The sequence below is a fragment of the Rhagoletis zephyria genome, unplaced genomic scaffold (genome assembly GCF_001687245.7).
Source record: "Rhagoletis zephyria isolate East Lansing unplaced genomic scaffold, Rhagoletis_zephyria_1.1 Rzeph_scaffold_00923, whole genome shotgun sequence".
NCBI classification, from domain to species: Eukaryota; Metazoa; Arthropoda; class Insecta; order Diptera; family Tephritidae; genus Rhagoletis; species Rhagoletis zephyria.
The window spans coordinates 89,929-106,706 of NW_016158007.1; the positions used below are offsets into that span (position 1 = coordinate 89,929).

Here is a 16,778-nt window from a genome sequence, read left to right on the forward strand (position 1 = left end):
GCAAAGGAGAATTGGCAAATACGTTGACAATTTTTCGATGAGGAATGAGAGAGGTTGCTTGAATGTATTTGGCGGTGCTTGGGCCAGCGACTTTTTGCCAAATCCTTCGAATCAAAGCCGGCCAGATTTAGCTTTGCACTTGTTGCATTCGGACAAATAACGGGACGCTGCAAATCGAGATCGAGAAAATCGAAGTGAACGAACGGGTAGTACATAGTTACCATTAATTGTAGCAAAAAAAAAATTAAAAAATAATCAAACAGGCAAATCAGGAGATTATTAAATTCTACAACATTTTTGCTTTTGGCTTGCAGCGAAATTGCGAAATAATTAACAAATCTCTACAAAGTTACAACAACAATTATAAAATACCCTTTCTTGTTTGTCATGCAGTTGTGCGCAATTTGGAGAAAATGTACGCCATAAACGATTTCGAGCTGTTCTTCAAAGTGGATATAACTTAAACAAAAAAATTCTATAGTGAAAAGTTAAAACAAAACATATTGCAAAAATGCCGTGAATACCTACATACTAGGTAACACAGCGAGTTTCAATACTCTCCTAAATAAAAAAAAAAAAAAAAAAAAGGTAAAACGCAGTGAAACTATTAACAACAAATTAAGTAAAAAAGGCAATTTGCATTTGTGAAGCTTTAGTGTCCTATAGCACCGCACGCAAATTAGAAAAATTCAAGTATTTCCAAATCGAAATAAGTGAAAAGAGATATTCTATTATTCAGCATTTTGCATTCGTGGCAGTGGAAATTTTTTTCGTGTCACATCGTGTATAGCGTTCGTCATTGACGCAACGTCATTCGTTTAGCTGCCATATTGAAAATTGGATTACCTAACGCATTTCAAAATGGAGGACGAGAGTGACGACAAGGACGACACAAAAAGGTACGTCGACAACATATGCACATATTTATGTATACATCTATGTATGAATTCCACTTCGTAATCGTATTATTCAACACCTTGCAAAAGAATATGTTTGTTATTATTTGCGCACGACGGTTACTATATTTGCAATTACACATTTACAATTTTTCCTATATGTATTAGCTAATGATTATTTATGAAAAAAAACAATTCACTTAATTTAAAAACATTGCATACAAAAAGACATTTAAATTGTTAAATAAACATTATAGCTTTTATAATTCGATTCTTAAATTTTTCACAAATCTTACAAGAAATGGGTTTTAGTCATTGAAGGCATATTTGAAAATTGTGATAAAATATCCGTAATAAAGCCATTCTTGTTCATAAATGTCCAACGAACTCAAACCGGTTCCTTCTTGGGCCTTCATTCCTTTACCAAAAATCAATACAAAGGGCCTTTTCTTTTAACCCGTTGCTGGCATTTGTACCATATATCGTAAAATTTTCTTGCAACTTTTGAAGACTTTTTATTTTTATTTTTTTAGTGCTGTCTCTTGCCGAAAAGTGCATATCTTTTATCTTGTCAAAATTAATGCTATAAAAGATCTACACAAATACAAATGTAATTTTAGCTCAAAATGCGATTTTTTTGACCGAAGAAGCAAACCCGTGTATGTACCAAAAATGCCACATAACTACTCCTTTCCCGAACATTGTGCGATATGTCGTACAAATTTCAGTGAGCCGTAGACCACGCCCAGCCCTTTTTTAGTTTTAAGTTATTTTAAACAAAATAGTCGTCAAAAATTTAGTTTTGATTTTTTTAGATGAATTATTTAGAAAATGGTAACAAAGGGTTAATGATCTACGTAGAGAAAAGCCGCGCATACTGGCGCCAAAAAGAGTGAATGTCATTTATATTTCACTACCCCATCTTTAGCATTTGTTCCAAATAATATATAGTGCATTAAAATATGAAGGATTATTAAAAATGTATTCTGTAATGTAATTTTAAATTCATCTTGACTATATTCCTTTTACTAAAATAAATCAGTTCTTTTGCTATACAAAAATATTGCATTACTAAACTGCAAGAAAGTCACTTAAAGTTTTTTGGAGATTTTCCTATTTGTAGAGAAAATGAGAGTTGTTAACTGAAAGAGTTTGAAAGTAATGTGGAATTATCAGTGAGTCCTAAAATCTAGTAGATTTAATTTTTGGGAAAATTTCTTTATTTCTACAGAAATTAACAGCTTATTTCAGAGCTGTCAAACTTTCAATTAGAAATAATATACGTTATCAGCCTGTATTAAAATTTAATAGGTGGTATTTTAAAAAAGAATTTCTTAATTTTACAGAAATTGAGAGTTCAATTAACAACTATCAACTGTCAAGCTTTAATTAGAAATAAAATTCGTGTTTTTTTTATTCCCGAGCGCACTTGCGCACAAGGGTATTATAACTTTATTCACGTAACGGTTGTTTGTAAGAGGCAAAACGAATCGAGATAGATATATAGACAAATGTATACATAAATGATCAGAACGAAAAGAGAAATCGATTAAGCGGTGACTGTCTGTCCGTCCGTCCGTCTGTGCATACGATAACTCGAGTAAAAATTGAGATATCTTAACGAAACTTGGTAAATGTTTTTCTTACGAGCGTAGGACGGATGGTGTTGAAAATGGGCAAAATCGGGCAATAACCACGCCTACCTCCCACATAACGGTAATTCAGAGAAATACGAAATCTTCGATAAATCAGTAAATACTAAAGCTAATTTATTCAAAATTGATGCTTGATGAAATACGTTCATGATAAAATTTTGGAAAGTGAGCGTGGCGCCGCCCACTTATTATCACATACTTACTTATATGTATCTCGGTAACCGTTCTACCAATTTGTACCAAACTCGGTATGGTTATTATGATTGTCACATAGAAGCAAAGCATTGACAATTATTGAAATCGAAATAAAATTACGGCCACGGTAAATTTCAGAAATGCTTGAAACTATACTCTATATTTCCAGATTTCAGGTCGCTAATTTAATCAAAATTGATACTGGCAACAATGCCTTGAAAAGAAGTAACATTGTTTGGAATTTTGGAAAATGGGCGTGATATCGCCCACATATGACTATATAAGTTTATCTCATTATGTCTAACTGAACTTTCTATCGAAGGTGTTTAAAATAGGGGTAAAACCACCGGGCAGACCATTTAGAGGTAGTTTTCGGAAAGCGTTTTAAAAACCAAAGCAGTGGCATTTTCAAATTCTATGGCATATTCGAAATTAGCTTGACAATAGCATTTTGTTCACACAGTTTTATTAAAAACGTAACAGTCCTTCTAATTATTCACGTAAAATATGGCCTTTCCGACCACTGTCCGTCGTAAAGTTTAAATATGTTTGTAGGTAGATACTAATAGGGCTGGTAACCACAACAAAATATTCTTTAACTGTGAGAAAACTACTACTATAAGTATTATGAAACCCTGCGAGCTCTTTAACCTTTTTTTGCCGACTAACAAGTTTACCACATTCAGCAATAAGACACTTACGACCACGGTTGCCACTAAGTTTTTTTTATGGTTACCGAAAAAGCAATAAAAGCGACCTTTTTAGATCTATTGTGCTGGCAGTTCTCCGAAATCTTAGACCATTTATGGAATAAAGCATTTTGTATGGTGTCCCGTTCTAGATTCTGGATGGAGACGATATCCGCTCGCTAAATCTTGTAGAACCGTCGAAAAGGAAAATATCTCTCACATGAAAAACTGCTGGAATGCTGGAAAAAACATTTTACATTTTTTTTTTTTTTTTATTTATTCAGACAGGCGCCAAAATTCTTACACACGAAATTGTATTTATTTCTTAACATATTTTGTTATTTTGGAGCAATTGGCTTCTATTCTGCTAAACATAGTTGCTACAATTTGCTTCAGCTCTTTGACTTGTTGTTTGCGAATGCAACACTGCTCTTCATTTTGCAGAAGAAAAATTTTAGACTAATAAATCCTGCAAATTCTAACTGAGTTTGAGCATATTTCACTCTCACAAAAGTGCTTTTAGTTACAGGAAAATTGCTGCTGCTTTTCGGACAAAATCCTGCAAAACCTTCAAATCTCACTGCTGCTGGAATGCAACTATTAAATGCATGATAGTCTAATACTAGGTTTACATATATTATCCTCATCATTAACTCCCTCGTTAATCCGTAATTATAAAATAGTCTCAGATTAAACCGATAACTTTTCGGTGTCCAACCTAGTTTTATCGATTATTTTTGCGAAGAGGCGAAATTCCAAATGAAAAAGTAAACTCAAATGGACGCTAGCAAGGAAAAGAGGTTTGTAAAGGTATTTTTAAACAAATTTTAAGTTAACATATATTTCAGTTTCTTAATATAGCAGAAAAAGTGATTACGATGACACAGAGAAGCAACTTAACTTTTCCTTGAGATGTGAGAATAACAAACTCATCATATTTGACAGGTAATAATCTGCAATTTGCCTGTGTAAACGGGGTGATTAAAACGCGAGCTTTAATTGAGATTATATTTACATATATGTAAACATACATTAATTTTTAAATAAATTTTACATGACTTCATAAGTACTTTTTACTCACTGCTGCTCGAATAGTGTCTTTGCTTGGCACTTTATACACTGAAACCAGCTCCGGCAACTGTTGCACACGACTTGTTATCTACTACAATCAGTGCACGGACTTCGACAAAATGAATAGTGCTAGATTTTACATACGAAAAATAGTAGAAGTTAGTAGATTTTTTAAAAGAAGTATTAATAGATAGTTTCCATTCGTACAAGGCATGTTTCCAGCTCGCAAGAAAAACGAAGAATTCATATAAATGTTGTTCATTTTCATTTATAAGCTCGTCGAGCATATTTTGCTCGAAACCGCATTTGGGAATTGAAACGAAAATATGTACCTGCGTTCCGATTTTTCTAGTTCCTATTCGGCTTAAAGCACGGGCATGTAAAAAATTCGCCAATTGTAAAATTGTATGTACATATGTACAATTTTTAAGTATGTACAGAGCAGGGTGGCCACTTTGATGGTTGATAACGCTGTGAGACAAATGGTAGGGTCAGTGATCGGAAAGGGTTCAAACTACCGGGGAAAGTTATATCGGTAAAAAAGAAGTTATACGTGTCCCGGCGTTTCGCTGTTGATTATATAGAAAAACGTTATATGAACAGATTAAAGGAATTGTAATTTTTAATTTTTTTTTAAATTTGTTTGAGCAAAATCGGACTAGTGGTTCTCGAGTTATGTCAAAAAAATACCACCAAAGGTGACAATTTCCCCTATATGATAGTTATATATATATATGTCGATTCCTAGACGTAACCCAGCGAAACGCCGGGACACGTATAACTTGTTTTTGACCGATATAACATTTCCCGTTGGTTTCATCCCATCCCGATTTTGACTGTCGCATAGTGTAATGTAACTGGGTGCCAAGTTTTGATAACGTAACTTTGGTTCATACATTATTGTGTGAGTAGATTAGTCAACTTTTGATGGTTTATTTTCGTTCGTTCGATTAATCAAAGGCAAAACTTCGATGCAATTAAATAGTTAGCCGCAATATTATAACCATTTACATACATCTTTAATTTGTGGGCAGAAAAATTTGCTATCTCGTCTCTGTAATACTCTCCGGTTGACCACGGACCATAGACAACAGGAGCCCCCCTCCCCTTCGGTTGGTATCTTGGTTATGCAATGTTTTTAATACAATCAGATATCGAAACGGAAAATGAGCAAATCAAACAAATGGCATATCCATTTCAAATAGAAAAGAAAGTTCACACCTCCTAACAGTACCGAATATACATATGTACATACATACATATGTAGATAAACGGTGTTGAACGAGATTGGTAAAAACAAATTACTCTGATTTAATTAAGTTACATAATTGAATGTACATACATACAAATAAATACAGCGTTTGCAAATATTTGACAATATTTATGTATGTATGTATTAGGGATGTATGTATGTATGTATGTACGTATAATCACAAACGAACTAAGTTGTGAAACAAGAGAAAAAATACGCATATCACTAGGTAACCAATCGGAACTTGCTTTAGCGAAACAGAAAAACAGAAAAAAAAAAAACACATCGCGAAAAGAATGGGAAGCAGAGCTCTCCTTCAGCTGGATACGGTTGTCCGCGCATTGCAATTGCGCAATTGCGTAATGTCAAGTATGCGAACCGTATAGAAATGTTATATGTATTTTGACACAAACTGTCAAATGCAAGCAAGCGCCCGACTTATTGTAGCGCGAAATAAATGCAAAAGACATCATAGCCACGCATTTGGCATTTCACCTGAAATCGCACGCACACACACCGACCAGCGGCAACAAAGCTACTTAGTTAGTACAGGGTGCAAATGCATGTGTATGTATGTGCAGCTATGCATGTGGAGAAGGATAAGCGTGGGAGTGACGCTTGTAACTTCAAATTTTGAAAAGTAAACAAATACGAAAACATATGCAACGATTTAGTTAGAACTTTTTGTTTGTGATTAGTCAAGCGCGCTCTTGTAAATACATAGGTACACATACATACATACATATATGTACATCCATACATGCGATGACTGTTGTTATAAACTTAAGTTATTAATAAAATGAAATACCTTTGCTAGATACACATACATATGTACTTAAGTATATATTATTACATATGCGGATATGACGATGAAGAGTGAATGGCAACACTCAAACCTACATACATACATACATACATTCACATGTGCGTGTATTTTAGCCTCGCGTGTACAAGACACCCTACAACTGGTGGCCAGTCAATATTTCTTTCAGGGTCGTCAGCTGTCGCAGTGATAGCTTAAAATGTTTCTTTCAAGATCGCCGATCCATTAACTGCCAGAAGCACCTTGAAAATTTTAATGCTGAGGTTCTCGCACAGCTCTTTTATTTATTTTGAATAACTCTCTTGGATCAAAAAATGGTGGGTAGGCACTGTGGCCATTGGTAACTATCAATTACCACCTCTGCATGGTTGTTAAGTCGTACAGAGGCCGCAAAAAGCTCCAGGGAATGCGTTAGACTAGCCTGAGCCTTGAAGTGCAATCAACTTATTAAATAAGACACGTTTGCTATATGGCACCTGCGACGTGCATTTCCGGGAAAAACTAATAATTCCAACTACATATCCCAGTAGATAATTTCAGGAGTTAGGAGCCCTTCCGAAAGGCCTTCGTGAGAGTCAAGAGGCCTTCCACTCTATATTTCTTTCTCCTTTCTTTTTTGTATGGAGTGGCAAAAATTGAAGGGCTTCTTCTTTCGCTACCCATGGAAGGGCTTTTATAGGACGTACTTCAGAAGGCCTTTTGGAGGAATTATTTTAAAGTTTCTTCTTTAATTTATAAAAATCATACATCTTTGAAGTATTTGCTTAAGGTTTCTTGATTCTAGTTGGCTTAAAAAATGAAATAGTGGAAAAAGGCAACACGAATTCACAATGCGAACTTATCACAGTGCGTAGGCAACTGGCTGAGTCAGTGGGATCGTCGGTTCGAGTCCTACCGAAAGAAGACTGATGAGGAAATGTAGTGATTTCCCAAAATAGCTATCACTTCTACCATTTTTTTAAATTATTGTTGCTTTTCCACAATAAGTCTTTCATTAAAAACGGCCTTAAGATCAATAAAAATGTTTGAATATAATTTTTATAAGGCCATAAAATAACAAAAACAATTAATGAATTTAGTTTTTAGTCGGGTGGCAATCCTAGTAAACCACCCGAATAATATTCTAAACGTTCAATCTAAAATTTTCTTAACAATATTTCGTTTAAGACCCATATTTTAATTTTTCAGATGGCCTGCTAATAATTAATTTAAATTTGACTTTTCGAACGGGTGGCAACACTTTTCAAAATATTTTCAAACTACACCATTTTTAAGCCTCTTAACATAAATTTTTTAATATAATTTTCAAATAAATAATTCCCTTTATTAAAGTTGAATTTGATTTTATATATCTCCATACCATGTTCCAGTACTCTCGTAAAAATATTTCCTGCGATATGCAGTATGAAAAATACCGTTTGTATGGGAGGTACTACGCCCCCTTGTACAATTGATATTAAATCTATCTTATATTTTAAGTTGGGCTAAATGACACCAGTGTTTCATGGTGATCGGTTGAGTGATTAAAGCGTGAAAGCGTAACAAACAAACAAAACACACTTTCGGATTTATGATATTAGTAAGGGTAAGGATTATTTGACATTAAGATGGAATTCATTTACTGAATAAAATGTGAGGAATAGGTACATTAAATATGGTTTTTGTTGTTATAAATTTTATTTAAATTAAATTATTGATAAAAACGAGTGTAACTACATACGTATATACAATCTTTATGTACTATATCAAAAAAATTATTAAACGATAATTAAGACTTGGTGCTTTTGTTTTGGAAAAAACTGGCTTTTTCTGATGTCCTGATGCCACACTGGCTCTGTTGTCGCAAAGGTACATATACACACATACTCTCATTTTTACTCGAAAATAAGTGTGTAGTGGTTAATATGTATACGTTGCCATTTCTGTACAACTCACATCTCTCGCCTAGCCCTTTCGCGAGCTCGCAGTTGCCCTCGACGCCGACGGCGTGCACCTCTGCTGTGCATCCCTAATCTACGGCACTGCGGCGTGGTTATCAGTCTGAATATTATCCAGTCGCGCCTCTTCTCTACTAAAAAAACTTAAGCTTAAAACAGAGTTCCTGGTATCGTTTTGGTCATGAATATACAAATTTACGGAATCTTTGCCTAAACTGTTGCAACTTTTCTACACATTTCTTTGCGTATTTGTGTTGGAGAGCCCTAGGGTGCATTAAATGCAACGCCTTCTCCCTTAAACTGATCGTAGAGTGGACTTGAAATGCCCTTCCTGCAATATCTACAGGTACGAATGACCTGCGAATGGGAAGACCAATTACTGATGAAGCTTAAGTAATCTGCTTGAGGTCAATTTTGGCCATATTTGCCCATTGCGAATGCCCTCTATATGTACGGAGGGATCAGCTGCCCTCAAAACCTCACTAAAGTGTCAAACCATTTCACATTTTTTTTTTATGTATGTTACCGCATAACTTCGGACCACGTTAGCCGATTTCTATAATTCTTTTTTTAGAGGAAAGGTGTTACCTTACTGGTGGTCTCATATATTAATTTGGTTTAAATCCGATCATCGGATAATCAAGAAATAATCTTAAGTTTTTATATGAGAATTGAAGTCGGTTTCGTTTTTTGCGTAAAAATTACATGTCAACAATTCATTTGTACATTTTGTAGATTACTTATTTGGCACTATGGTTATAATGCTTTTCCACTTAAGTGTTATTATTTAATATTTCAGAAAATCTCGAAACCTGAGTGAGAAGAAGAGGCGAGATCAATTTAACTCCCTAGTGAATGATTTGAGTGCGCTCATATCAACATCAAATCGGAAAATGGATAAGTCAACCGTACTCAAGTCGACGATAGCATTTCTGAAGCATCACAACGGTGAGTATTTTAGATAAAATATAATTTGCCTTTAGTGGAGAGTTAACTCACACATTCGACAACAAACACTCGGCTTTTAGTAGGTACAAAAATTTAAGCCTACCTTCCATATGAGAGTTAAATCTCCACGGCTCTTAAAATTTCTTCTCCATAGTGCATACTACATACATACATAAATAATATAACCAGTAAATTTTCGGACATTTTCTTGCAGAGGCTACCGATCGTTCGAAAGTTTTCGAAATACAGCAAGACTGGAAGCCATCATTTCTGACCAATGACGAGTTTACGCATCTTATGCTGGAATCGCTGGATGGCTTCATTATAGTGTTTAGCGGTATTGGTTCCATATGCTATGCATCCGAAAGTATTACACCACTTTTGGGCTACTTGCCGGTAGGTAATCACTTTACCGCTCAATGATTAAGGCATCTTTTAAGCATCCCTGCATGTGTCTACATCTATTTGCAGAGTGACCTAGTGAATATGACCATTTTCGATTTAACCTACGAAATGGATCACGAAAGTCTGCTTAATATATTCTTAAATCCCAAACCGGTGATCGAGCCGCTACAGACTGACATCAACTCAAGGAATCAAATTACCTTCTATTTGCATTTAAGGCGTGGCGGTATTGACAAAGTGGACGTCAATGCGTACGAGTTAGTCAAATTTGTAGGTTATTTTAGTAAGTATGAATTACAATCTTTGAAGAACCCGAAATATAGGGTCTATTACGTGATTTTTACAAATTTTCCATATTTCATCAATGCAGGAAACGATGTGAGTCCGGAAAGCATACAAGCACAAAATACGCTTTCGCTGCCGCGCATCTTTCAAATGAATCCCGGTGCTGAGGTAGACAAGAAGCTGATTTTCGTTGGCACCGGCCGCATTCAGACGCCCCAGCTGATACGTGAGATGTCCGCGATCGATCCCACTTGCAGCGAGTTCACCTCGAAGCATAGCATGGAATGGAAATTCCTCTTTCTCGATCATCGAGCGCCGCCCATTATTGGCTACATGCCGTTCGAGGTGCTTGGCACATCGGGCTACGATTACTACCATTTCGATGATCTCGAAAGCATTGTCACATGCCATGAGGAGTGTAAGTGATATACCTACATATGTACATATACACACTGCATATCTATTAACGCGATCCTAACTAAATATAAAACACAATTTCACTCAGCAGTAATGCAGAAAGGCGAGTGCAAGTCCTGCTATTATCGATTCCTCACCAAAGGACAGCAATGGATATGGCTGCAGACAGAGTTCTATGTGTCGTACCATCAATTTAGCTCGAAGCCAGACTACGTTGTGTGCACACACAAAGTGGTTAGCTACGCAGATGTCATACGACAAAGTAAGGATGGGACAAAAATGGACAAGAGTTCGTCGATCAACAATAGCACCAGCAAATCATCAACTATGACGCTGCGCGACCTCGAGACCAGCAACCCAAGCCTGGATCCTTCCACACTGTCCGCGAGTGATAGTGGTAATGTGATATTGAGCATGTTGAACGAAGCCTCGCCTACGCTGGACACATCGCCGATATGGCCAAATTCCTCCTCAACCACTGGCATAACGCCCACCACTTTGAAGACATCGCGTCCCGCCTCCAGCTATGGTAACATTAGCTCCACTGGAATCTCGCCGACGGCAAAACGAAAACGTTACTTTTCGCACAGGCCTGGCAATGAATCTGACTCGACATCTATGTCTGCGGATTCTGTAACTAGCAAGCAATCGCTTATGACGCATTTGAGTTCGGTGAGTGGTCAGGCAGTCTTTACTATAGCATTTTATAAGAGTATAATGAGTAAATTTCCGCAGAGTCGACAACGCCATGGTCATAGCTCGGGCATGCAAATGTCTCAGAGCACAACACATGCACAGCAGCTGGCCGCAGTCAATCAACATTCGCTGCCGCAGCAAAACTCAGCGCTGCAAATGAGCCAAGCGCAAAGCCAACCGAAGATCATGCCGATGCTGCCTCAGCATACAATGGCGCAGGCGCAAATTGTCACGACTAACGCTTGCCAATTCACGCAGCCCACTTTCCCGCTTCCCAGTTCACAAATAGTGGGACCAACTTTTCTGGAACCCTCTCAGTACCTCGCCGCGATACCGGTGCAGCCGGTAATAGCGCAGTTTCCAGTTGCTCCGGTGCTATCTCCGCTGCCCATTAACGTTAATATGAACACCGCAACGCCGTGGAAAGCAGCAACACAGACACCGAATAACGCTTTCGATCAGCTGCAGAATCAGGCCGACATGATTTCGGGTGCGGTGGTGATGACACCGACCCAGACGCAGCTGCAGGATCAGCTCCAGCGCAAACACGATGAGCTACAGAAGCTGATTATGCAACAGCAAGACGAGCTGCGAATGGTCTCCGAACAGCTGCTGCTAGCGCGCTACAAGCTACTGCAGCCAATGTTGCCAATGAATTATAATACGCCCTCCAATAACAACCGCGGAAGTTTCAACTTTGCCAGCGGCAACGCTATGGAGCAACAATTTAATCAGTTCGGCTTCACGATGAATACTTCCGAGCATCTGCAGGACGCGACAAGTCAGCAAATGCTGATGCAACAGCAACAGCAACAACAGCACCAACATCCGCAGCAGCAACACACTATGCAACACCTGCCGCAGCAACAACAGCAGCAAATGCATAACCACAATCACCAGCAACAGCAACAGCAACAGCAACAGTCCGCATTTCAGCCCACCAATCTGCATCATCAGCAACAGCAGCAGCAGCCGAGTCAGCAACAACAAACTGCTCAGCTGCAACACGCGGCAATCCAGCAGCAGCAACAAGCGCCACAGTCGCAGCTCCAGCAACAGCAGCAATTAAATCTCTTATCTCGCAGTGTACCTGATCTGGCCCAATTTGGCCACGATGACATCGACGCGTTCTTCAACCTATCGCCATTGCCAACTATGAGCAACACCACCCAGTCGACGCTTAATCAGCGCAACAACAACATCAATACGGTGGGCAGCAGTAGTGGACAACAGCAACAGCAGGCGACGCTAAATCAGAATTTCATTAGCGGTGCCAATCCACCGCAAACCTCGAATGACGACTCGCTGCTCACCTACATGCAAATGGCCACCGATGCCAGCCCGACACTCAACTTCCCGATGAGCATCAGTGACGATAGGTCTGATTCGGCGCATGGCGATCGCATCGACAACAAACTCATGGGCAGCAATCAGCCACTGCAATCAGCGCAACATCAAATGCTGGCAACACACCAACAACAGCACCAGCAGCAGCAGCGTACCAACAATTTCTTTCCCAGTAATCCATTCGAAGCGCTCGGCAATCAAGTGACCACAAATCAATTACCAAACGATCTGGAAATATTGCCTTACCAGATGTCACAGGAACAGTCGCAGAACCTCTTCAACTCGCCGCAGTCCTCGAGAAATAGTCAATAACCTTAAGCTTTAGTTTTAGTTAGATTATTTGTAGTTGCCTAGAAATATTTAGTTGGGTGCGAATGTGCGAGTGTGCCTGCTTTGTAAATAGGGATGTGAGCAATTTTAGTAAGGTAAAGTTTAAATGAGCAGTATTGTGGATTTCCTGCGGTAAAACGGGTCACCTCCTCCAGTACTTTGTAGTTGGACCCGTTTCAATGCCCATAAATGGTGCAATTTATGAAGTTTTTCCCTACAGCAGCCGGGTCCATTATTTCAAAGGTAGCTACAAACAGTTAATGCCATGGACCCAGGTTTTATTGCAGGTTGCACTGGGTAATGCCAAGCAATGGAAGATATCTTTACTAAAATTACTAAATTACTTAAGGATTTGTTGTCGTCTAGGAATTAACGAATGTTTTTTCATGATATTTCAGTTTAAATGATTCTTGCCTATAGATTTTATTTCAAGAATCTTTGTAGTTAGGAGAATCGCATTTATGTATGTAGATAATTTTCAAAGGGGCAATTTTAACCTCATTTAGATGGCGGCTACGTAGATCGATTGCCTTCAAATTCGACTGATTTTGAGTGTTGGCAGGACGACAACGCAAAAGTAAGTGAGCTTTTTAAGCGATTTTCATATCTGAGGCATCGTGCACAATCTTGAAAATGTATTAACTAAAAAAATTTTACTAGCTACAGACACGTAAACGTAGTAAATGATCTTGAAGAGTGCAAATATGTACATATACTTTGAAATTCTATAAAGATAGTTTTTCGAGAGAAAAGTGAAGCTTATACCGAATTTCCACTAGGCATTGAAATGACGCAAAATGTATGCCATTTAAAAAAATGCCATGTGGAAATGAACTTAATGACCATTCTTTTAATGTAATGACACAGTTTTCTTTTAATGCCCGACTTTGCATTTGTCATTTTTTTTCTTTTCATTTAGTGCCTAGTGAAAATCCAGCATTATAACTTATTATCTTGGAAATAGATTCCCGACCCGGCGTCGGTTACAGTGGCATACCCTACTATCGCCCTCAGTACCAAAAAGGGTAAGGAAAATTCCTTGTTAGTGACGGAGTGGCTTGTTTTGGCATACAGATATTGCAGAGCCATCTAAGATATTCCCACCTTCCTGTGTGCGACTCAACCAGCCTCTAAAAACAATTTTCCGCACGAAGGAGCTCAACACCTTGTTTAAGATAGATAAAATACCATTTGGACTCGGCGATTTAAAGCTGCCAAAGGAACGAAAAGTAGATACTTCTTATGGAATTTTAGTTCTACTTAGCACAAATCAGTTGTCCGATCACACGACTGGACAACTAATTTCCATGGAACAAGGAAATTCTGTGGGGCCAATACATACATATGAGATTACATATAGCTTCTGGTGATTTTTTGAAAAGAGTGCAATTTAAGTTGACACATTTGAAGAAAATGTACTATTGGAGCTTTCAAATTGCATTGCTATAAACTGGTATTTTTATTAATTTGGAAAACACATGCACCCGCCTTCTTTGAAAAGTCAAAATCGCTCGAATGAGAAAAAGAAAACGTAAAGTGGTTGATCTTGTAGCTTATCAGTTGTGAGTTTACTATATGTGTTTTATAAATTATGGGAAAAAGTGTTTAAGTAGCTCCTGAATAAACGATAAGAAGACAGTAAGGCAGGGCGCACATTAGAGCGATACGATACGCGATACGATAAGCGATGCTGAGTACGCGGGAATTTGGTAAGAAGCGATGAAAACGATGCTCACTTGCTCGACAGCGACATTGCTCCGACATATGTACATATATCGCATGCGATACGAATGTGCACTGCGCGCATATCGATGTCGCTTTCATATCGTATCACTTATTGTATCGGCAATCGTATCGCTCTAATGTGCACCGTGCCTAAGAGTTTATTTAGTAAAGAAAGCCACTCCATATTTTTTTCAGTGCAGGATCCCTTAAAATTATGCATAGTATGTAAGACTTATATTTTCAAAAATAAAACTATTTTTGCAAGATTTTCCTTATGGAGTTAAGCACTTTTTACACTCTTCAATACAAATGTATGTACATACATACATATTTACATAATATTTTGTTCCAATGGAACTTATACATATTTAGAGTTGAGCAGTTATGTGATTATTTGAAGCATGTGATTGAATTGTGTTAAGTTTTATATTTTAGATTTTTTAATTCTTTATTGGCAAAGTACAAAATTTAGATAATGGAAGCTTATCTGGTCACTATAAATTTTCTTAGCACATCTTTAGCTGATAATAAAAAATAATTATTTATTTCAATTGTGTTATTGAGCTTTGTACCACGACTCAGACTCTCCACGCTGTCAAGCTTAAATAGCGGCTGATCAGCTGCACTTGATAGTAGTAGGTTGAATAAGGAAAGGCTCAGTGGTTAGCGCTTCTGACTTTGCACATCGATGATGCGGGTTCGATGCCTGCTGAAAGTCTAGAAAAAAGAGGTCTGACGAGGAGATGTGGCGATTTCCGAAATAGCTTGTATAAATTCTACCGCTTAAGCTTTGTTGTTTTTTTTTTCATTTTTCCTGACAAACAAATTGTGGTACAAAGCTCAATAACACTATTGAAATAAATATTGATACGCCACAATATAAATTGAAAAAAAAATATAATTATTTTAATAGGATAAGATTCAAAAACGCCAATAATGCAAAAATATCTTAAACATTCCAAATAATTAAACTAAACATTTTCTTAATTTTAGTCTTAGCGTAAATTCGAGACACTTTAATTTTTTATATTTATTAAAACAAAAATCTTAATGCAGAGTTTTTCAATTGAACAGCTTTTTTCAAACTTAGATTGTGATATAATTTAAGGAATAGTTATCGCTTTTGTACAAGGATGTGTGCAAGTTTTTAATCAAATTGAATTTTTAGCAGCAAATATTAATAGAATAATACATATATGTACGTGTAGATACATATTTAGAATAGAAAAAATGCTGAATCTCCTCAGGTTTTCAACAACGTATTGATTAATCGAACAGGGAAGTAAGTAAACTGCAAACACTCTCACCCACTAGGATTGTTCTTTACCGAAAAAATATACCCCTATTTTTAACCGACTTCCAAACAAGGAGGAGGCTATCAGTTCGTCGGGATATATTTTTTTTTTTGTCATGTATGTTACCGCATAACTTTGGGCCACGTCAACCGATTTCGATAATTATTTTTACAGCGGAAAGGTAGTGTCTCAGAGGTGCGTACTAATTTGGTTTAGATCCGATCATTGGATTATGAAATATATATATATATATATATTTAAGTCGGGTTTTTTTTGCTAAAAATGACTTGTTTTTATCTTGGAAACAAAAAATATTTAAAGGTCGCTCAAAGCGCCCAAAGATTTCCGTGTATATGGGAAAAAAACAATTTTTCGTAGAAATGGTATAGAATAGTTAAAAATAAATATTTTTCCACCAGAAAACTCTGTTTATCTGCATTAGATTAACAATAATAATACTTAATCGTTTATTTAGCCATTTTTTCATTGCAACTAAAATTTATAGGTCCTTAAAAAGCCCGCAAAAACCCCGAAAAATGCAATGGGCGACCAATAAAAAATTGTTAGTATTAAAAAATTGTCAAGTAAACAATTGGGTATTATTATTGAAAGTCTTTTGAAGATAACCAGAGTTTTCCGATCGAAAAATTTTGACTTTCAAGAATTCTATAACATATAAATTTTTTTTTTCGTAGAAAATTTTATTTTTGCCATACAAAAATACATGGAAAACTTTGAGCGCTTTGAGCGACCCCTAAATATTTTTTGATTTCAAAATAAAAAAATAGGGGTATACCTTTTCGATATAGAAC

General features: G+C 36.9%; 1 protein-coding gene across 1 annotated transcript; it reads left to right on the top strand.

Annotated features, from left to right (window-relative positions):
* Positions 1-861: 861 nt before the first annotated feature.
* On the top strand, positions 862-13,153 carry Clk (circadian locomoter output cycles kaput protein Clock). Its single transcript, XM_017614909.1, has 7 exons — positions 862-899; positions 9,318-9,466; positions 9,681-9,862; positions 9,938-10,154; positions 10,242-10,574; positions 10,665-11,245; positions 11,309-13,153. Exons 1-7 carry the CDS (start codon positions 862-864, stop codon positions 12,926-12,928), a joined length of 3,120 nt encoding a protein of 1,039 aa, XP_017470398.1. The 3' UTR covers positions 12,929-13,153.
* Positions 13,154-16,778: the final 3,625 nt, after the last annotated feature.

Bases quoted from the DNA above. Each gene is read 5' to 3' on its own strand.
- Clk (XM_017614909.1), top strand. From the start codon at position 862: ATGGAGGACGAGAGTGACGACAAGGACGACACAAAAAG. The intron at 900-9,317 runs GTACGTCGACAA...TTAATATTTCAG, and splicing joins GACAAGGACGACACAAAAAG to AAAATCTCGAAACCTGAGTG. The intron at 9,863-9,937 runs GTAGGTAATCAC...ATCTATTTGCAG, and splicing joins CACTTTTGGGCTACTTGCCG to AGTGACCTAGTGAATATGAC.